This window comes from Calidris pugnax, unplaced genomic scaffold (assembly GCF_001431845.1).
Source record: "Calidris pugnax isolate Ruff unplaced genomic scaffold, ASM143184v1 scaffold42, whole genome shotgun sequence".
NCBI classification, from domain to species: domain Eukaryota; kingdom Metazoa; phylum Chordata; class Aves; order Charadriiformes; family Scolopacidae; genus Calidris; species Calidris pugnax.
In genome coordinates, this window is record NW_015090920.1 from 16,382,930 (window position 1) to 16,397,304 (window position 14,375).

Here is a 14,375-nt window from a genome sequence, read left to right on the forward strand (position 1 = left end):
TTTTGCTTTCTAAGAAATGGGTGTAACTTAACACATACAGAAAAAACACACTTTACAAGGAATATTCACATGAACTTTAAAAAATTTAAACTGCCTTAAAAAAGAAATCCGGTTAAGCATTCGGTCTTTCAATTGATGCAATGCTCCTAGAGGAAATAGATCAACATTCACAAAGTGTAGCAATTTTTTCATTTCAAATAGGTATCATGCATCACTGTACATACCAAGAAGAAAGAATTTGTGTATCCTAATAAGCATCCACACTGGGTGCTTTAAAATAAACAGCATTCATTTGAACAAAAATATACTTCCAACAACAGAATTTCTCTATTAAATCCATGTTTATTGCTTAAGTTTTATCACAGTGGAGATTAAATTATGCTTAATCATCCGGTCAGTGCTTTTGTACCTTCTTCAATGCCAAAAAAACCCCATTTAAACCAAGTCATTCATACACTCGAAGTCTTATTACCATCCCACCATTCATCGCCTCTGTGTGTTCCTTTAGTCGCCACAAACTGCAAGATTGTAAAAAGGTATAGCTAATAGGCTTATTTATAATACCATTTTCTTCAAGTATTCAGAAAGCAGTACAAGTAGCTGTACTGTATATTAGAAACATATCTGTACTGTTATTTATTGCTATAGGATAGAGGCTCCTGATGGAATGATAGTGAAATATTGCATCACTGTGTATGAAGATGATCTCAGCATCCTGCAATCGCCGCAACTCTTCCCAATGTTAGTGAACAACACTAGGTAACTTGGGTTTCTTTCCTTTCTCTTTCAGGCATGGGATTTCAAACTACAAATAAATAAAGCGTACACTCACAACGTGTGTAGTGCAAATTCCAAGTAAACAGAATGACATGGAAATAAACTCATAGTTGCCAACTCGGGTTCCGCAGGGCGGTTGTGATTTTTTACGCCCAGCGCCCGGCATCCCCCGCCCTCGGGGCACGAGCCACCGCCAGCGACAATGATTGAGAGAGATTGTTGCGGGGAGGGACAACAGCAGGGGAAGGGGGTGACGACCACCCCCTCTGCCAAACTCCCACTCGGGTGGCCCAGGCTTCACCCCACGCCTCCCGCCGGAGCTGGGAAGGAAGGCTTGTCCCCCAGGCGGGGAGCAGCCTCCCCTCCCGCATCCGAGAATTCCTATTGGCAACTATGTGGAACATGGATTGCGTGGCCCAGACTAAGAGAAGGTAATAATTTTTTTTTTTTCCAGATACAACCATTGAAAGAGAACATCTACAACACTGCGATTTAGAAAGAACTTAATAATAATGAGAATTAATAGGAAAGACATTCAACCTTGGGGTGGGGAGGGGGAGTGTTTTTTGTTTGTTTTTTAAGCAAACCCCAAATAGCGGTTTGATTCTGCACAGCTCTGGGCCATTACAAAACCTTCTGCATTAAGCACAGGGCTAGATTTTCTTTTTTGTTGTTGTTGTTTGTTTCATTTATTTTTCTTAATTATGCAAATCTACTTCCCACACAGCCATATTTTAAACTGAAATAGAAGTCCCTAATATTTTCACGGTGTAAATTATATATGCAGAGAAAGAGAACAAATGAAATTTTGTATAAATTAAAAATTAAGACATATTGTAGACTTGCTCAAGACCCTTTTCTCCAAAGTACTGGTAGTGAGCAGAAGAGTCATGCAGCTTATCAGTAAAACGAGTATATATTTTTGCCATTTCTCTTCAGTGCTTAAGATAATAATTATTTTTTTTTTTAAATATCTGTGTTCTCAGTCCACAACTTGCTACTTCTTGCATAAAGACTGGGGAAAATTATATTCTTTTTAAACAGCATTTCTTACAAAACACATTGAACCTTCAACAAAGGAAACACAGAACTAGCACTAAAGTTCTCTCAGCTAAAAGATGGATATATTAAAATAATAAAAAAATAAAAGGAAAAAACCTCTGCAAATAAAAAGAAACCTCTCCTCATTTGGGACACACACATTTAACTTTAAAAAACTGAAAATTCATAAATACGGTCATTGAATAACTTTAGAGAATTAAGGCTTCTAAAAATTTCAGTGCCAAAATAACCTCTCTGCATCAGTATTAAGAATAAAATATTTTCCATTTTAGGTTGTGCTTGCTTTTTTTTTTTTTAAGACTTTTCTTAGTTCTGTAGAATTTTGTCACATAATATTACATACTGAAGGGGATTGTTAGAACTGCTTATTGAGGTTTTAAGTAGTTGTTAGACTAAGTTACAGAGATAAAATTCGATTACTGATCTGATTCATTACTACTTTACATGGGGTGGTTGGCTCATTTCACCTTTTTTTCATGCTTAATGTGGCCATTTCTTCTATACTTGCCATTCGGGATCCCGTTCTGGTAATGTCCATTAACAGCGCTATGTTCATCGTTTGACCAAAGATGTTTGCTTTGTTTGCGGATAAATTTTGTTATCCTGGCCAAAATATAATAAAGTAAGGCAGCACCTACTAGTACAACAAAGGCAATATCCAGTAAGAAATACTGATAAAAAGAGATGCTGTAAACAGCGGCACGTAGATGTTGGGCTCCGTTGTGACGGAGGATGTAATTAATCCAGTACACAGTCCGGTTAACAGGATGACCAGGCTGGTCTTTGTGAATCTCAGACAGCCTCTGGGCACGCTGTCGGTAGCTGCGGGGAAGAAAAAGAAAGAAAAAAGAAGAAAGGAAAAAAAAAAAATCACCATCAGCACTCTGAGCAATGCCAGGCCTGCAAACATAAATATCCTTAAGCCTCTTCAGATCAAACAGCGTATTACTGCCGGACTCTGCGGGCACCAGCATACAGAGGGCTAGACAGGGCAGAGAATCTGTCTTTACATCAGACCTTACAGCTCCTTGATAAAGACTGACTACAAAAGCAGACCCGAGTGTGACTAAAGGCAGAAATCCACCCTCCAGCAAAGCAATGAAGAGCCAAGCTGACCTGCTGCCAGAGGCGAATCTTACCTAATCCAAAACGAATCCTATTGAGGGAGATGCATTTGCCCTTCCTGCTGTAAAGCAGCAGCATACCCTAACACACCACTCCTTTATGTTATTGTGCAACTGAATTACTAGAGAAACACAGAACAAAGTGAGAAACTCGGTTTTGACTGTGCAATAGACTATTTCCGCTTAGGTCCAGAGCTCAGCCTGAAACTTCTCATTTTTCTCAAAGGGCTGTCCCCCCAGCAGCCGATCGTGCCGAATTCCTTCTCTGCCCCTCACCGCAGCTGCAGGGTCAACGGGTTATTTATGCAGGACTTGCCTTTCTACTAAGGGTAATTGCACAAGGGAAAGGGGACAACCGATGTTATCGATATCTCTGTAGCGACATTCCTCTTCGCCGCGGTTCTGCTGCTCACTCCTTACAGGCTTCTCCTTTCCCAAGGCAACCACCACTAAAAGATTGTGTTCCCATGAAAGCAAGAAGCATTCTTGGCACCCTTCTCCAAAACTACAGTCAGACCAATGTAATAAACCACCAGCTAATGTGTCATTATTTTTCATCTGGAGATGGTCTGAACATCACAGATGTTTAAAACAGATTCAGAATAAACTTGTGAATTGACTCTCCTCCCACTTTAATATCCCTGAGCAAATTTGTTTGCTGAAGCTAAAGAAGTAGTTATGAAACCCAGTTCATAGGCTTTTACTTATTCCACCTGAGTAACAACAACAAAAAAATTTACAAAGAACAGACTGGAGTCCTCACACTCCAGTTTAGTAACTCCAGTTACTAAAAAATAGCAATTTTTTAGAATGCTGTCATTGCAACAAAAACAAGTAACTTTCCTGACCTTAAGGGAGGTATTATTGGTCAGAACAGGAAAGTAATTTTTATTTTTAGGTTTTAAATCAAATCATGGGACTTTAGAAAAGAATAAGTCTTTTTGAATACACCCATACTTTTAGCAATCCAGACATGCCAATTGTATAGATGTACAATTGTAGAGATGTATTCTGCTCCAGGCCCCTTAGGCCCACAACAGGCAGACTGCTAAATACGGAGCAATCAAGACACACAAAAAGAGACACTGGTCTGCAACAAGGAATAAGTCAGGACAGGTTTGTTTCTATAACCTTTCTGCCCCTCATGTGGCAACTGTCACAAAAAGCAAATGAGACAGCTGAGTTTTGGTACGCTGAGCAACAAGCCTAGCATCTGCACAGAAACCTGACTGATTGAGTAACTTTGTGAAATGGGATAACCATCCAAAGACTTGCCCCAACTGTGCATACAAATAAATCGCAACATGCACTTTATTCCCTTGCACAAAGGTTCTGTATATGCGTATTTGTCTCATAAAAATAATATAAAAGCAAGAAGTAATCATTTATTCCATACCTGGGATCATTAATAACTTTTACTAGGGCTTCATACAATTCGGCCTCGGTGACGGTCTTCCAGTTCAACAATATTCCCATGCCTTTGGCCTGCACACGAGTCATAGTATCATAATGGTCTCCAAAAAGGGGAATCCCCACCACTGGGACTCCATGGTACATGGTTTCAAAAATGCTGTTCAAACCTCCGTGACTAAGAAAAGCTTTAATGTTAGAGTGACCTGAAAACAGAAGAGGCATGAAGATTAAAAGAAGAATAAATTCACATTTCTTTAATATAGAGTTATTGAAGCAACTAGGCACAACACATTTGTCCCCATGTTTCTGTGGCTGCAACTCAAAAAGACAAAAGTGAATGCAATTTGTTCTGAAGTTCTCCTCCTTACACCCACTCTGCTGAAGTTTTGTGTGCATTAGGTGGTTTCCTTAGACACTGAGAGGGAACAGCCAATCCAAAGAAAATTCTCATGCATACGAGTTGTGTAAAATTATTAATGGAGTAATTAATATACATTGTTTACTCCCAAGTAGCTGCAGGTGGTGACTCCAACCAGTTTAGCAGTACAAATGAGCCAGGGAGAGAGCATTTTCCCTCATTATTCATGTGAAATACAAGCTATTTAATGACAGGACAACTGAGGTCACATTCTCTCTGAAGCTTCACATGCCTTACTTCAGGCTAGCAAGATCTGACAATAATGATAACTACCTTATGTAATGGAAAAATGAGACTGCCTCAGAGCAATTTAGTAACCAAAACAAATCTACCTGCTTTAAGAGTCATTTGCCTAATCACTGTGTTCCGTGGTGCCGACATGCGCACACGGACACACACGCATGCTTAGCGCATTCCCCAGCCCCCGTGGTAGCACTGGGGCTGCTCTGCAAACACAAACACCCAGGTAGTCCAGAGACAGCCAGAAATAGGTAGATTCTAACACAGTCTTTACCAAAAGATGGAAGACTAACAAGTTTCGTTTCTGCACCCAAGAACCCGGCCTACCTCAGGTTAAACAAAAAGTTTATTATGGGCTTGTAACACATGCCCAAGCTCTGTTAGAACTTTCTTTGGAGAAAAATGAATGTGCATCTGGACAGCAGCAGGTACAGTAGTTTTGATACAATCTGAACAAATTTTGTATGCTCAGCTTCATGACTCTTCCATGAAGGGAACCATGAACACCATACCATGCTTTTAATAACAAATAAATTAACAGTCATCAGTTCATCAGTAGATTCAAGAAAATTCTGACTGACTTGTCTATTACTCTTTCCTCAAACTGTACAGCTCCTGTGGTATACAAGACACTTGTCAAAAAAATTTCCCATTTATTGATGGTCTTTGGAACAATTATGTCCTTCTCCACACAAATGATTTAAGGAAAAAACTGAGTTAGTACCAGGGGAAGATAATTAACATCAGAAAGGTGTTTGATTTCATCATCTTGAAATTCTGATGACTTTTATATTCTTGTTCTCTGACTTCTACTACAGAAATTACCCTAGATTTATAATGACTTAATTCAGTAGAATATTGCTGGAAGAGCAACCTGAATTCACGTGAGAATAAGCAATATACGATCAAAATAGATACTCACCAAGGAGGTCGTTTTGTGGTAACCATTCTATAAGCTTTGTATTATTGCCTAAATTCCTTGGTTTGTTTCCTGAAAACCTAAAACAGTAAAATCAAATTGAAGCTTAGTTATCAAGACCTCCAGAACGGATAAACTCAGACCAGAGAATCAAAGCAAATGATCCATGAGCCCTAAAGAGATCTGCAGTTGCACAGGGATCCTGTTTACTCACTATAAGAAAACAAAATAGGTCAACCAAAACACTGTCAATATCTAGTAAATTCCAACTTTGTGATTTATCACTCAGTTTCCTTGCAATGCAGCTCGAAATGCAATGTTTTCTATTAACATTATGGCAACATAGTCCCTTCTTAAAGCATGAATAACTCTTCCCACTGTGACTGGCAGGAGGTTTTATAACCTCTCTATGGCTCCAAGTGCACTGATTTACTGAAACCTCTGGCTGGTTCTAGATAAGTAACTCCACTGAGAACGTCCCATCAGCACACTAATAACAATCCCTACCATCAACCCTTTCAGTTGGCCAGTTTCCTGTAGCTCTTGATAATCGACGCCATCTTAATTTAAAGAGAATTACTAATACCAGGAAGGGAAAGGCTGACAGCTCAGCTTATGAGGCAAGAAGCTACTGATGAAAAGTTTGGGATCGGACTGTGAGACAACAGGTGTTTTTATTTCTTACTTGCTCAACTGCCTGAAACCAAATAGCAATGTCTTGCTCACCTGGGGTTGCTGGAAATGTGTAGCCCATAAAATACAGGCTCAAAGTACAAATTGATTTACATATTAACTTTATATGCAGTTAATATAGAAAGTTAAATATATTCTAAACTGAAAGAGGGAAAAAGTTACCAGTGACTACTAGAAGATAGAACTGGTTTGTGACCAAGCAACTTACATTTTCTGGTTATTAGAACTAGAACTGTAATTCCATAAAGAATCACTTACATATTCCCAATTAAGTGAGCCACACATCTTTAAAACTACCAAAGGTTCCGTGCCATGGCTGGAAGAATTTGCATTTTCCTGTTTATTAGTGGGGTTCACTATTCCAATTACACACAGCAGTGAAAACGGTCCCTAAGAGATGGCAGGGAACGGGATGCTAAACAGCCTGTTGACACAACGCCGGAAGTGCAGAAAGGACAGCAGCCATAAATTGTGAAGACACTGATTAGCTGGAAAACAATGGTTCACATGAACTCCTCTGAAAACTCCAGAGTGACTCTCCACGTGAAGCAGAGTTGACTAAACAGCTCTTGGATTTTTACAGTAAGTTGCGAGCGCCACTCAAGATTGTTTTAGAGCTGAGAAAGCTTATTACTGATTTTTAGTCCCGCTGATTTTTCTTCCTCCAACTTCTCACAGAAAAAGACAAGAAGAGCAATTACGAAAGTCTATATTTACAGATAAAAAAGGAGAAGCAGACTAAAAAGAGGAAAAAGAAGAAAGAAAAAGAAAGAAAACCCAGAATTAAATCAGCAGAATGTCATTCTTGCTCCCCAAGGTGGCTTCTTTATCAGAAATGATGACAGTATGTCAGAAGTGTTATAACCTCAGACTCTTTTCACTGTCCCCGATCTTTCTAGGATACAAACTCAGCACAGGAGTATAACCTATGCCTTATTCTGCCACAAAATCATTGCTCCTCTTTATTACCAGGGGACTGTGACATTTCCACAGAGAGCATCTTTCAAAAGAGTCAGGTCCTCCCTGCCACCCAGACTGTCTCAATTTCAGCTTCTGCAACTCCAGACAAAGATGGCACAACAGGAAATGAGCACGCTTCAAATCACTCTGAGTACATTTACTATTGCACTTACCTCCAAATAACTCTCTGAGGCAGTCTCGCCAGAGCATGTGCTAACTTATTTGCTATGTCTTCTGACAGGTATTTCACTCCAGCTCCAAATGAGACGAGGACAAAGCCATTTTCGTTAGCACCATTCACCCACGTTTCGAGCTCCTGTTAAAGTGAAAATTTACACTGAGCACTGTAGAAGTGTAGGCAAACCACAGAAAGAGATTAAATAAATGTTGCGTAGAAAGAACAGTTGTTGGTTCCTCTGTTACTTCACAAGCCAAGTTTCCAAAGTCATAAGCATTTTAGAAATCACTGAACACAATGACTTGATGATTCAAAAACCACGGTACAGGGTGAGAACAGCGAAATTCTTCTGGGTTTGGTTTAGCTTCCATATGAACAAACAGTTTCATAAGACATCCTTTCTTAACTAATCAGTTGACACTCATTCATGAGTTAACACATTACATTTTAACACAGGAAAAGAAAATAATAGATCTTTCTCCTATCAGCCTGGAAGTACAGCACAGGAAATACATGAATGAAGTTTGGGACTTAACTGTGTGATTTCTAGCCTTAAAAAAAAGTGAAAGTACCTCAAAAGGGTTGTCTTTCTTTCATTTTTATGAAAATAATAAACACAACTTGAAAGAAGACAGAGCTTCAAAAAACACCTTCATTTTCTACTGCTTAAATATTTCAAGGAGCAAGGAACAATATTTCATCTGTATGGCAAGTACACGGTGGATGTTACTTTCTCAGAGGTATATATACTTTATCTTAGACCTAACTGTGTACCTTTTCTGTGGCAAGCTCCTAGTATTACATTAAATATACGGAAGTGTAACAAAGGCCAAAGCCGTTTACATCCTTAAGCTCATCCTCCTCCTGTAATTATTCTGATATTACTCTAATTATTTCTAATGCAGTTGGCAGCGGAAACTAAAAGTTATCTTATTGACACACAGACATGTCGGTCTGCCAAAGAATAACTTCTATTTCCCAGGATATAGTTTAATTCTGGTCTCACCAAATTTAAGCATGAGCCTGCTCGCCACCAGCACAGCAATAGCAAATGAGTAAAAGGAAAATTAAGAGCCCTGTCCACAATGCGCCTCTTGTCCTGGTAATAAATATCAGGCCAGACAATAATAGAGTGATGCTGTGCTATCCTACCTGAGCACAAAACCACAAAGGCTACCACAAAAACCAGAAGGCATAACAAAAACCTGCACATTACACTTGGGGTTGTACACTCACTTCTGCTATGCAGTGAACAAGGGATCTCCATCTTCTCTAGACAGAATCCACTTTTTAATTTTTCTTCATCTTTTTGCAGTGCACTTTCTTTTCCTTTTATTTTTTTCCCCGCATCCGTAGAGGAAGGGGGGGAGCGGGGAAGAGAGGAGGAGAAGTGCCTGTGACCTGCCTTGAAGCTGAATCATTTATTATGGGCTGAACTTTTGACACAAAGTTTTCAAGTGGTTTTGTGATTTATTTAAAGTTTGTCCTTGAATTTTACTTAAGGACCTAAGGCATGCTGCAAATGCAATTATATTATAGTCACTTTTACTTAGTGGTTCAACTAGTTACATCTTGAACCATTTCCTATCTGCTGTTTAAGGCTAAATAGAAAATAACCTTTTGTGGGCTCCAGGACAAACCATTCTTAAAAGTAATCAAGTACTGTGCGGTAAAAGACAGCTCTCTACCCACTTGTGACATTCGATCAAGTTATATTCTGAGAGCTCCAGTCACCTGTTACAAGGTGGTTTTCTTCTGACAGCTGGAAGAAGCCCAGCATTCACAGGCTCTGGTCTTCATAGGGCACTCACCCACCTTGGTATCTGCTGGAGGGGCAGATACCCAGAGGATTCTGGAATGCCTTCTTGATAACAACTCCATGACACAGGTGCTCAAGAAGCCAACAAGGGGAGACACTCTGCTAGACCTCATACATACAAACAAGGAAGACCTTGTCTGGGATGCAAAGCTCAGGGGCAGCCTTAGCTGCAGTGACCATGAGATGGAGGAGTTCAGGATACTGAGAGGACAAGGAAGACAACAGCAGCATCTCCTGAACTTTATGAGAACTGAATCTGTCCTCTTCAGAGACCTGCTTGGAAGAATCCCAGGGGATACAGCCCTGGAGAGAAGAGGGGTTCAGGGGAGCTGGCTGATATTCAAGTATCATTTCCTCCAAACTGAAGCATGATCCGTGCTGATGTGCAGGAAGTTAAGCAAAGGTGGCAGGAAGATGAACAAAGGTCTCCTGGCAAAACTCAGATGCAAAAAGGAAGCATATGTGAGTCTGAAACAGGGACAGGTGGCCTGGAGGGAAAACACAGGCACCACCTGAGCTTGCAGGGATGGGGTTTGGAAAGCCAAAGCCCATTTGCAGCTGAATCTGGTAAGGGACATGAAGGGCAGCAAGGTACCTGAGCAGCAAAAAGAAAACTACAGAAAACATGGGCCCACCGCTGAGTGTGACAGGGGACCTGGTGAAAAAAAAAAAAAAACAAAAAAAAAACACACCACCAAAAAAACCCAAACAGTAAAGGCTGAGACACTTAATGGTTTCTTCATCTCAGCCTTTCCTGATAAGGCTGGCCTTCAGCAATCCCAGGTGCCTCAGACCAGAGGGAAGGTCTGGAGCAAGGAAGACCTACCCTAAGTGGAAGATCAGGCTAGGCTATTCCTAAATCAACTGGACACACACAAATATACGGGACCTGACAGGAGGCACTCAGAAGTGCCAGTAGGCCACCAGGAGCTGGCCAATCTCACTGCAAGGCCACTCTTGATTATCTTTGAAAGGTCAAGGCAATTGAAGAGATTCTTGTGGGCCAGAAAAAAGAAAAAAAGAAAAAAAGGAAAAAGACCAAGTGTCACTTTCATTTTCATGAAGGAAGATCCAGGGAACGGGCTGCTCAGTGGCACCTTGATCCCTGGGGGAAGGTGACGGACCAAATAATCCTGAAGATCATTTCCAAATACATTAAGGACAAACAGAGCAGTTAGCACAGATTTATGGAGGAAAAATAAGCTTGATCAACCTGATAGCCTTCTACAGTGAGAAATCTGGCTCAGTGAATGAGGTGAGGGCAGTGGTTACCTTGCCCTAAAGCTTTCAGTACTGCCTCCCACCACAGCCTCACAAACTGATGAAGTACTGGCTACACAAATGGACAGTGAGGAGGGGCTGAAAACCGGCTAAAATGCAAGCGGTTACACTGTTGTGATCAGTGGCATAAAGTCCAGTTGGAGGCATGTTTGCTTTTTAATAAGGACAAAAACAGGATAGCTGGCACTACTGCTCAAATATTTCTCATTCAGCATCAGGAAGTCCTACCTGTGATTACTTATGCTCGGTCAGACACATGGTTTCTCCTGCTAGAGATAAGTCTGTTCTAGCTGAAGAATGGCTCCCAAGGCACATATTTTTCAAAATTACCCATCTATAATAACAAATAGCTATTAAGTACTTTGAATTTTACATAGGGGAAAAAAAGAAAGAAAATTGACTATGTACCATTGAATTAGTCACCCTATGAACAGGCTTTTGCATTTCATTGTTGTGCAACAGCAAAGCAACCTGCTTCACATTATTATGGCTGATTTCATAGCTAAACCTTTGTAACCCTTTCCTTTTAAGGTAGTTCCACTGCTTCAGCGGAACATAACATGTACAAAGGGGAACTTAAAATCTTGACAGGCAAGACAAGATCCTGCCATCAGGCTCAAAAGAGGGAATTTGTTTGCCACATTAAATTGAATTATATAAAAATATAACAATCAAGAGAATACAAAAAGATTCATTTTGTATAAACTGAAGTGTATTATCTAAGTGCTCCCCCTTCTGACCCACTTTTTAATTGCGGAAACACACAAATGCACACTCGGAAGTCCTCAAACTGGGATCGAAGCAACAGAAGTTTGCACCCTAAGATTTTAATTAACTTCAGAAATCAGGCATGCTTCCCCTACAGATAGCTTCACACAAGGAAGAGACAAGTGAAATGAGGTTTGCCATGCTCTGAGTTGGTCAAGTGCAAATCGACTCTGATCCAACAGGTACATAACGAAGCACTTGGCTCAGACAGAACAGCCACCTACACACCTACCGTAGGTTTCCACACCAGAGCTGGATGATGCCTGGTCAAGCCAAATGGGAAGGAAAGGAACTTAAGATTGTCCTTGGGGTTTCTAAGCACTAAGATCACTAAGCATCACTTCATCACTAAGCATTGCTAAAAATGTAAGAGTTGGGTAAAAATCAGGAAATGAAGAGTGTAGGACTTACACTGCCTCCTTGTAGAGCTCCCTGAGTTTGTGACCTGGAAAAATCCATTATTCTCAGATTCCTTTAACACCTTATAATTCTTTCTCCTTACTTTAGTACAGATTTCCTAAACTGAAGATCTAGTGAAACTCAATCCAAGTAAGTGGTGGCCATAGGTCTCTGGTTGCAAGACAGATCTGAACGTCCTGGTACAATTAGCTGGGCCACAGCACGAAGGCTCAGCGTTTTCTTGCACTTTACCTGTTCTTTGCACGGCATACAAGGTATAGAAGTAATACAGTAGATAAAAAGCTTAATTTGCATATATACATTCCTAATACCTACTTTAGGAAGCACACGGCAGGATGCAGGATGAGCAGTGCAAAATACAAGCTTTGAGCAATTCTCACAAACCTGTATCATGGAAGAGAACACGCTGATGCCACAGGACAGTTGTGTTTGCCTACAATTTCAGCATATCTAGCCAGTACAGCCTCTAGTCACCTTCCTACCTTTCCATTCATTCATTAAGGTCATATTAGCCCTAACGCCCCAAGTACCAGTCTCATTGAAACCACCACTTTGACGCTGTATGCTAAAAGAGTTTCACTGTCACCTAGGCTCATCATCCATGAATTCACCCCTTTCTTTTTCTCAAATCCACTTACACTTTTGACCTCCAGCACATTTTGCCTTCCTGATCTAATTAACGCACCCTATGAAAACACACTGAGTCAGGATGAGTCATTAGAACTGCCTTCATTAAAAGTGGTGTTCCCTGTTTGGGCAGCATTTTACAGCTCCTTACTTGCAGCAGGAAAGCAACCTCCTTTCGTCCGATTTAAATGGTGTTCAGGTTCAGTGTAATTTTTTTAGCGTAAGGAAAGGATACTTAATATGAAGTTACCACTGTTGAGGTTTAAACCTACAGAAAATGTTTGGGGATGGTTATTACATGATAAGCTGCATTATTGAGCCTTCCTCAAACCCTTCTTCACAACTTTTTTCATCTTCAACTGAACACACAAGTGAGAAAGAAACACCCATGACCTTTGCAGTTAATTCAAACTTTACATATACATTTGAAGACAAGCACTTCTTTAAATAGTTATCTCTTTCCATGACTGCAACAGAACACCTGATCACTTTTTTTTTCCCCCCCTAAATGAAAGTATCTTCAGGTTTTGCTGTGTAGAAGAAAAAAACCAAACCCTGCCTCAATTACTTGAAGTCCTAGCACAGCCAGCAGACACCATTGCTTTGCTGAGGCTACCCCCTGCAAACTTGACACTGACCAGCAGCTTAAAAACAGAGACCTGGCTCACCAAGTCTCAGGGGAGGTACCAATTCATCTTCAACCCTATTCTACATCAGATTTGTTTCTAAAGCCTTTTAATAAACACACTTAGAGGTCACACGGAGAGGTACAGCACTTGCACAGAGAGGCAGAGGTTGTCAGACAGCTGCTATCCCCTTCCTTCCCTCAGCAGGGAGCTTTCACATGGAAGAGGACTGGCCTTGTGGCCATTTAACCCCTCCCTAAAAGCATCCTTGCTTTTAGAATGCTGCCCGAGTTTGTCACATCCACTGTTCACAGGCCGCCTAAGCAGGCTTCTCCTTTGTCACCCTGGGTAACACTGCAGTCACTTTGCACAGGAGCAGACCCTACAACCTTGCCTTCTTCTCTTTCCCATTTTGGTTGCCTATGAGTGACAATTTCTGCGTGACACTACGGTACTGAAGAATGAAGGTTTTTGAGCATCTACTGGTCTTTTACTGAGGTTCTCCCTGGACTTGCATAGGCAGAAAAAGCACTTATTGATTTATGCTGTACTATAGGCACGGGGTGGGGGGAGGGCGAGGAGGAATAAAAATAAAATAAATCTTTTTACCATTCTCAGACAGGAATGCTATTGTGCCGACCCTACTATGTGAGCTTTGTTCTGTTTGATTTTCTAATTAGCTATTCTTAGCAGGCTTAGATGCTAAATGCACAGCTGTGACTATAGAGTGAGGACCCAGCTGGCAGTAACCAGTGGTGCCTAATACTGAGCTTTGTTTCAGATAAACAAAGTACACAAATACAAACATAACTGGGTTTAATATCCGAAGCTTTCCCTGTTCAGCTGCTCGATTCAAATGTGTAATAGCACAAATGTCTGTTCTTTGAATATGGTCGCAAACCACCATTCCCCAATGCAGAGCACAGGCATACTATGCAACTTCTACGACAAAATGCTGCTTAGAGTAGACAAAAACAGATCTATTTCAAAATAAATAAATAAGAAGGCACATGAAGTGATCATTAGAAAGGAGATACTCACTGATAAATA

At 40.6% G+C, this 14,375-nt stretch overlaps 1 protein-coding gene across 1 annotated transcript in view; it reads right to left on the reverse strand.

Annotated features, from left to right (window-relative positions):
• Positions 1 to 322: 322 nt before the first annotated feature.
• Positions 323 to 14,375, reverse strand: part of UGT8 (UDP glycosyltransferase 8) — a 45,400-nt gene continuing 31,347 nt past the window's right edge. The window contains exons 3-6 of the mRNA XM_014950092.1: positions 7,780 to 7,922; positions 5,957 to 6,033; positions 4,360 to 4,579; positions 323 to 2,661 (exon numbers count right to left, since the gene is read on the reverse strand). Of these exons, the coding sequence (XP_014805578.1) occupies positions 2,298 to 2,661; positions 4,360 to 4,579; positions 5,957 to 6,033; positions 7,780 to 7,922 (804 nt within the window). The 3' untranslated portion in view covers positions 323 to 2,297. The remainder of the gene's footprint in view (positions 2,662 to 4,359; positions 4,580 to 5,956; positions 6,034 to 7,779; positions 7,923 to 14,375) is intronic.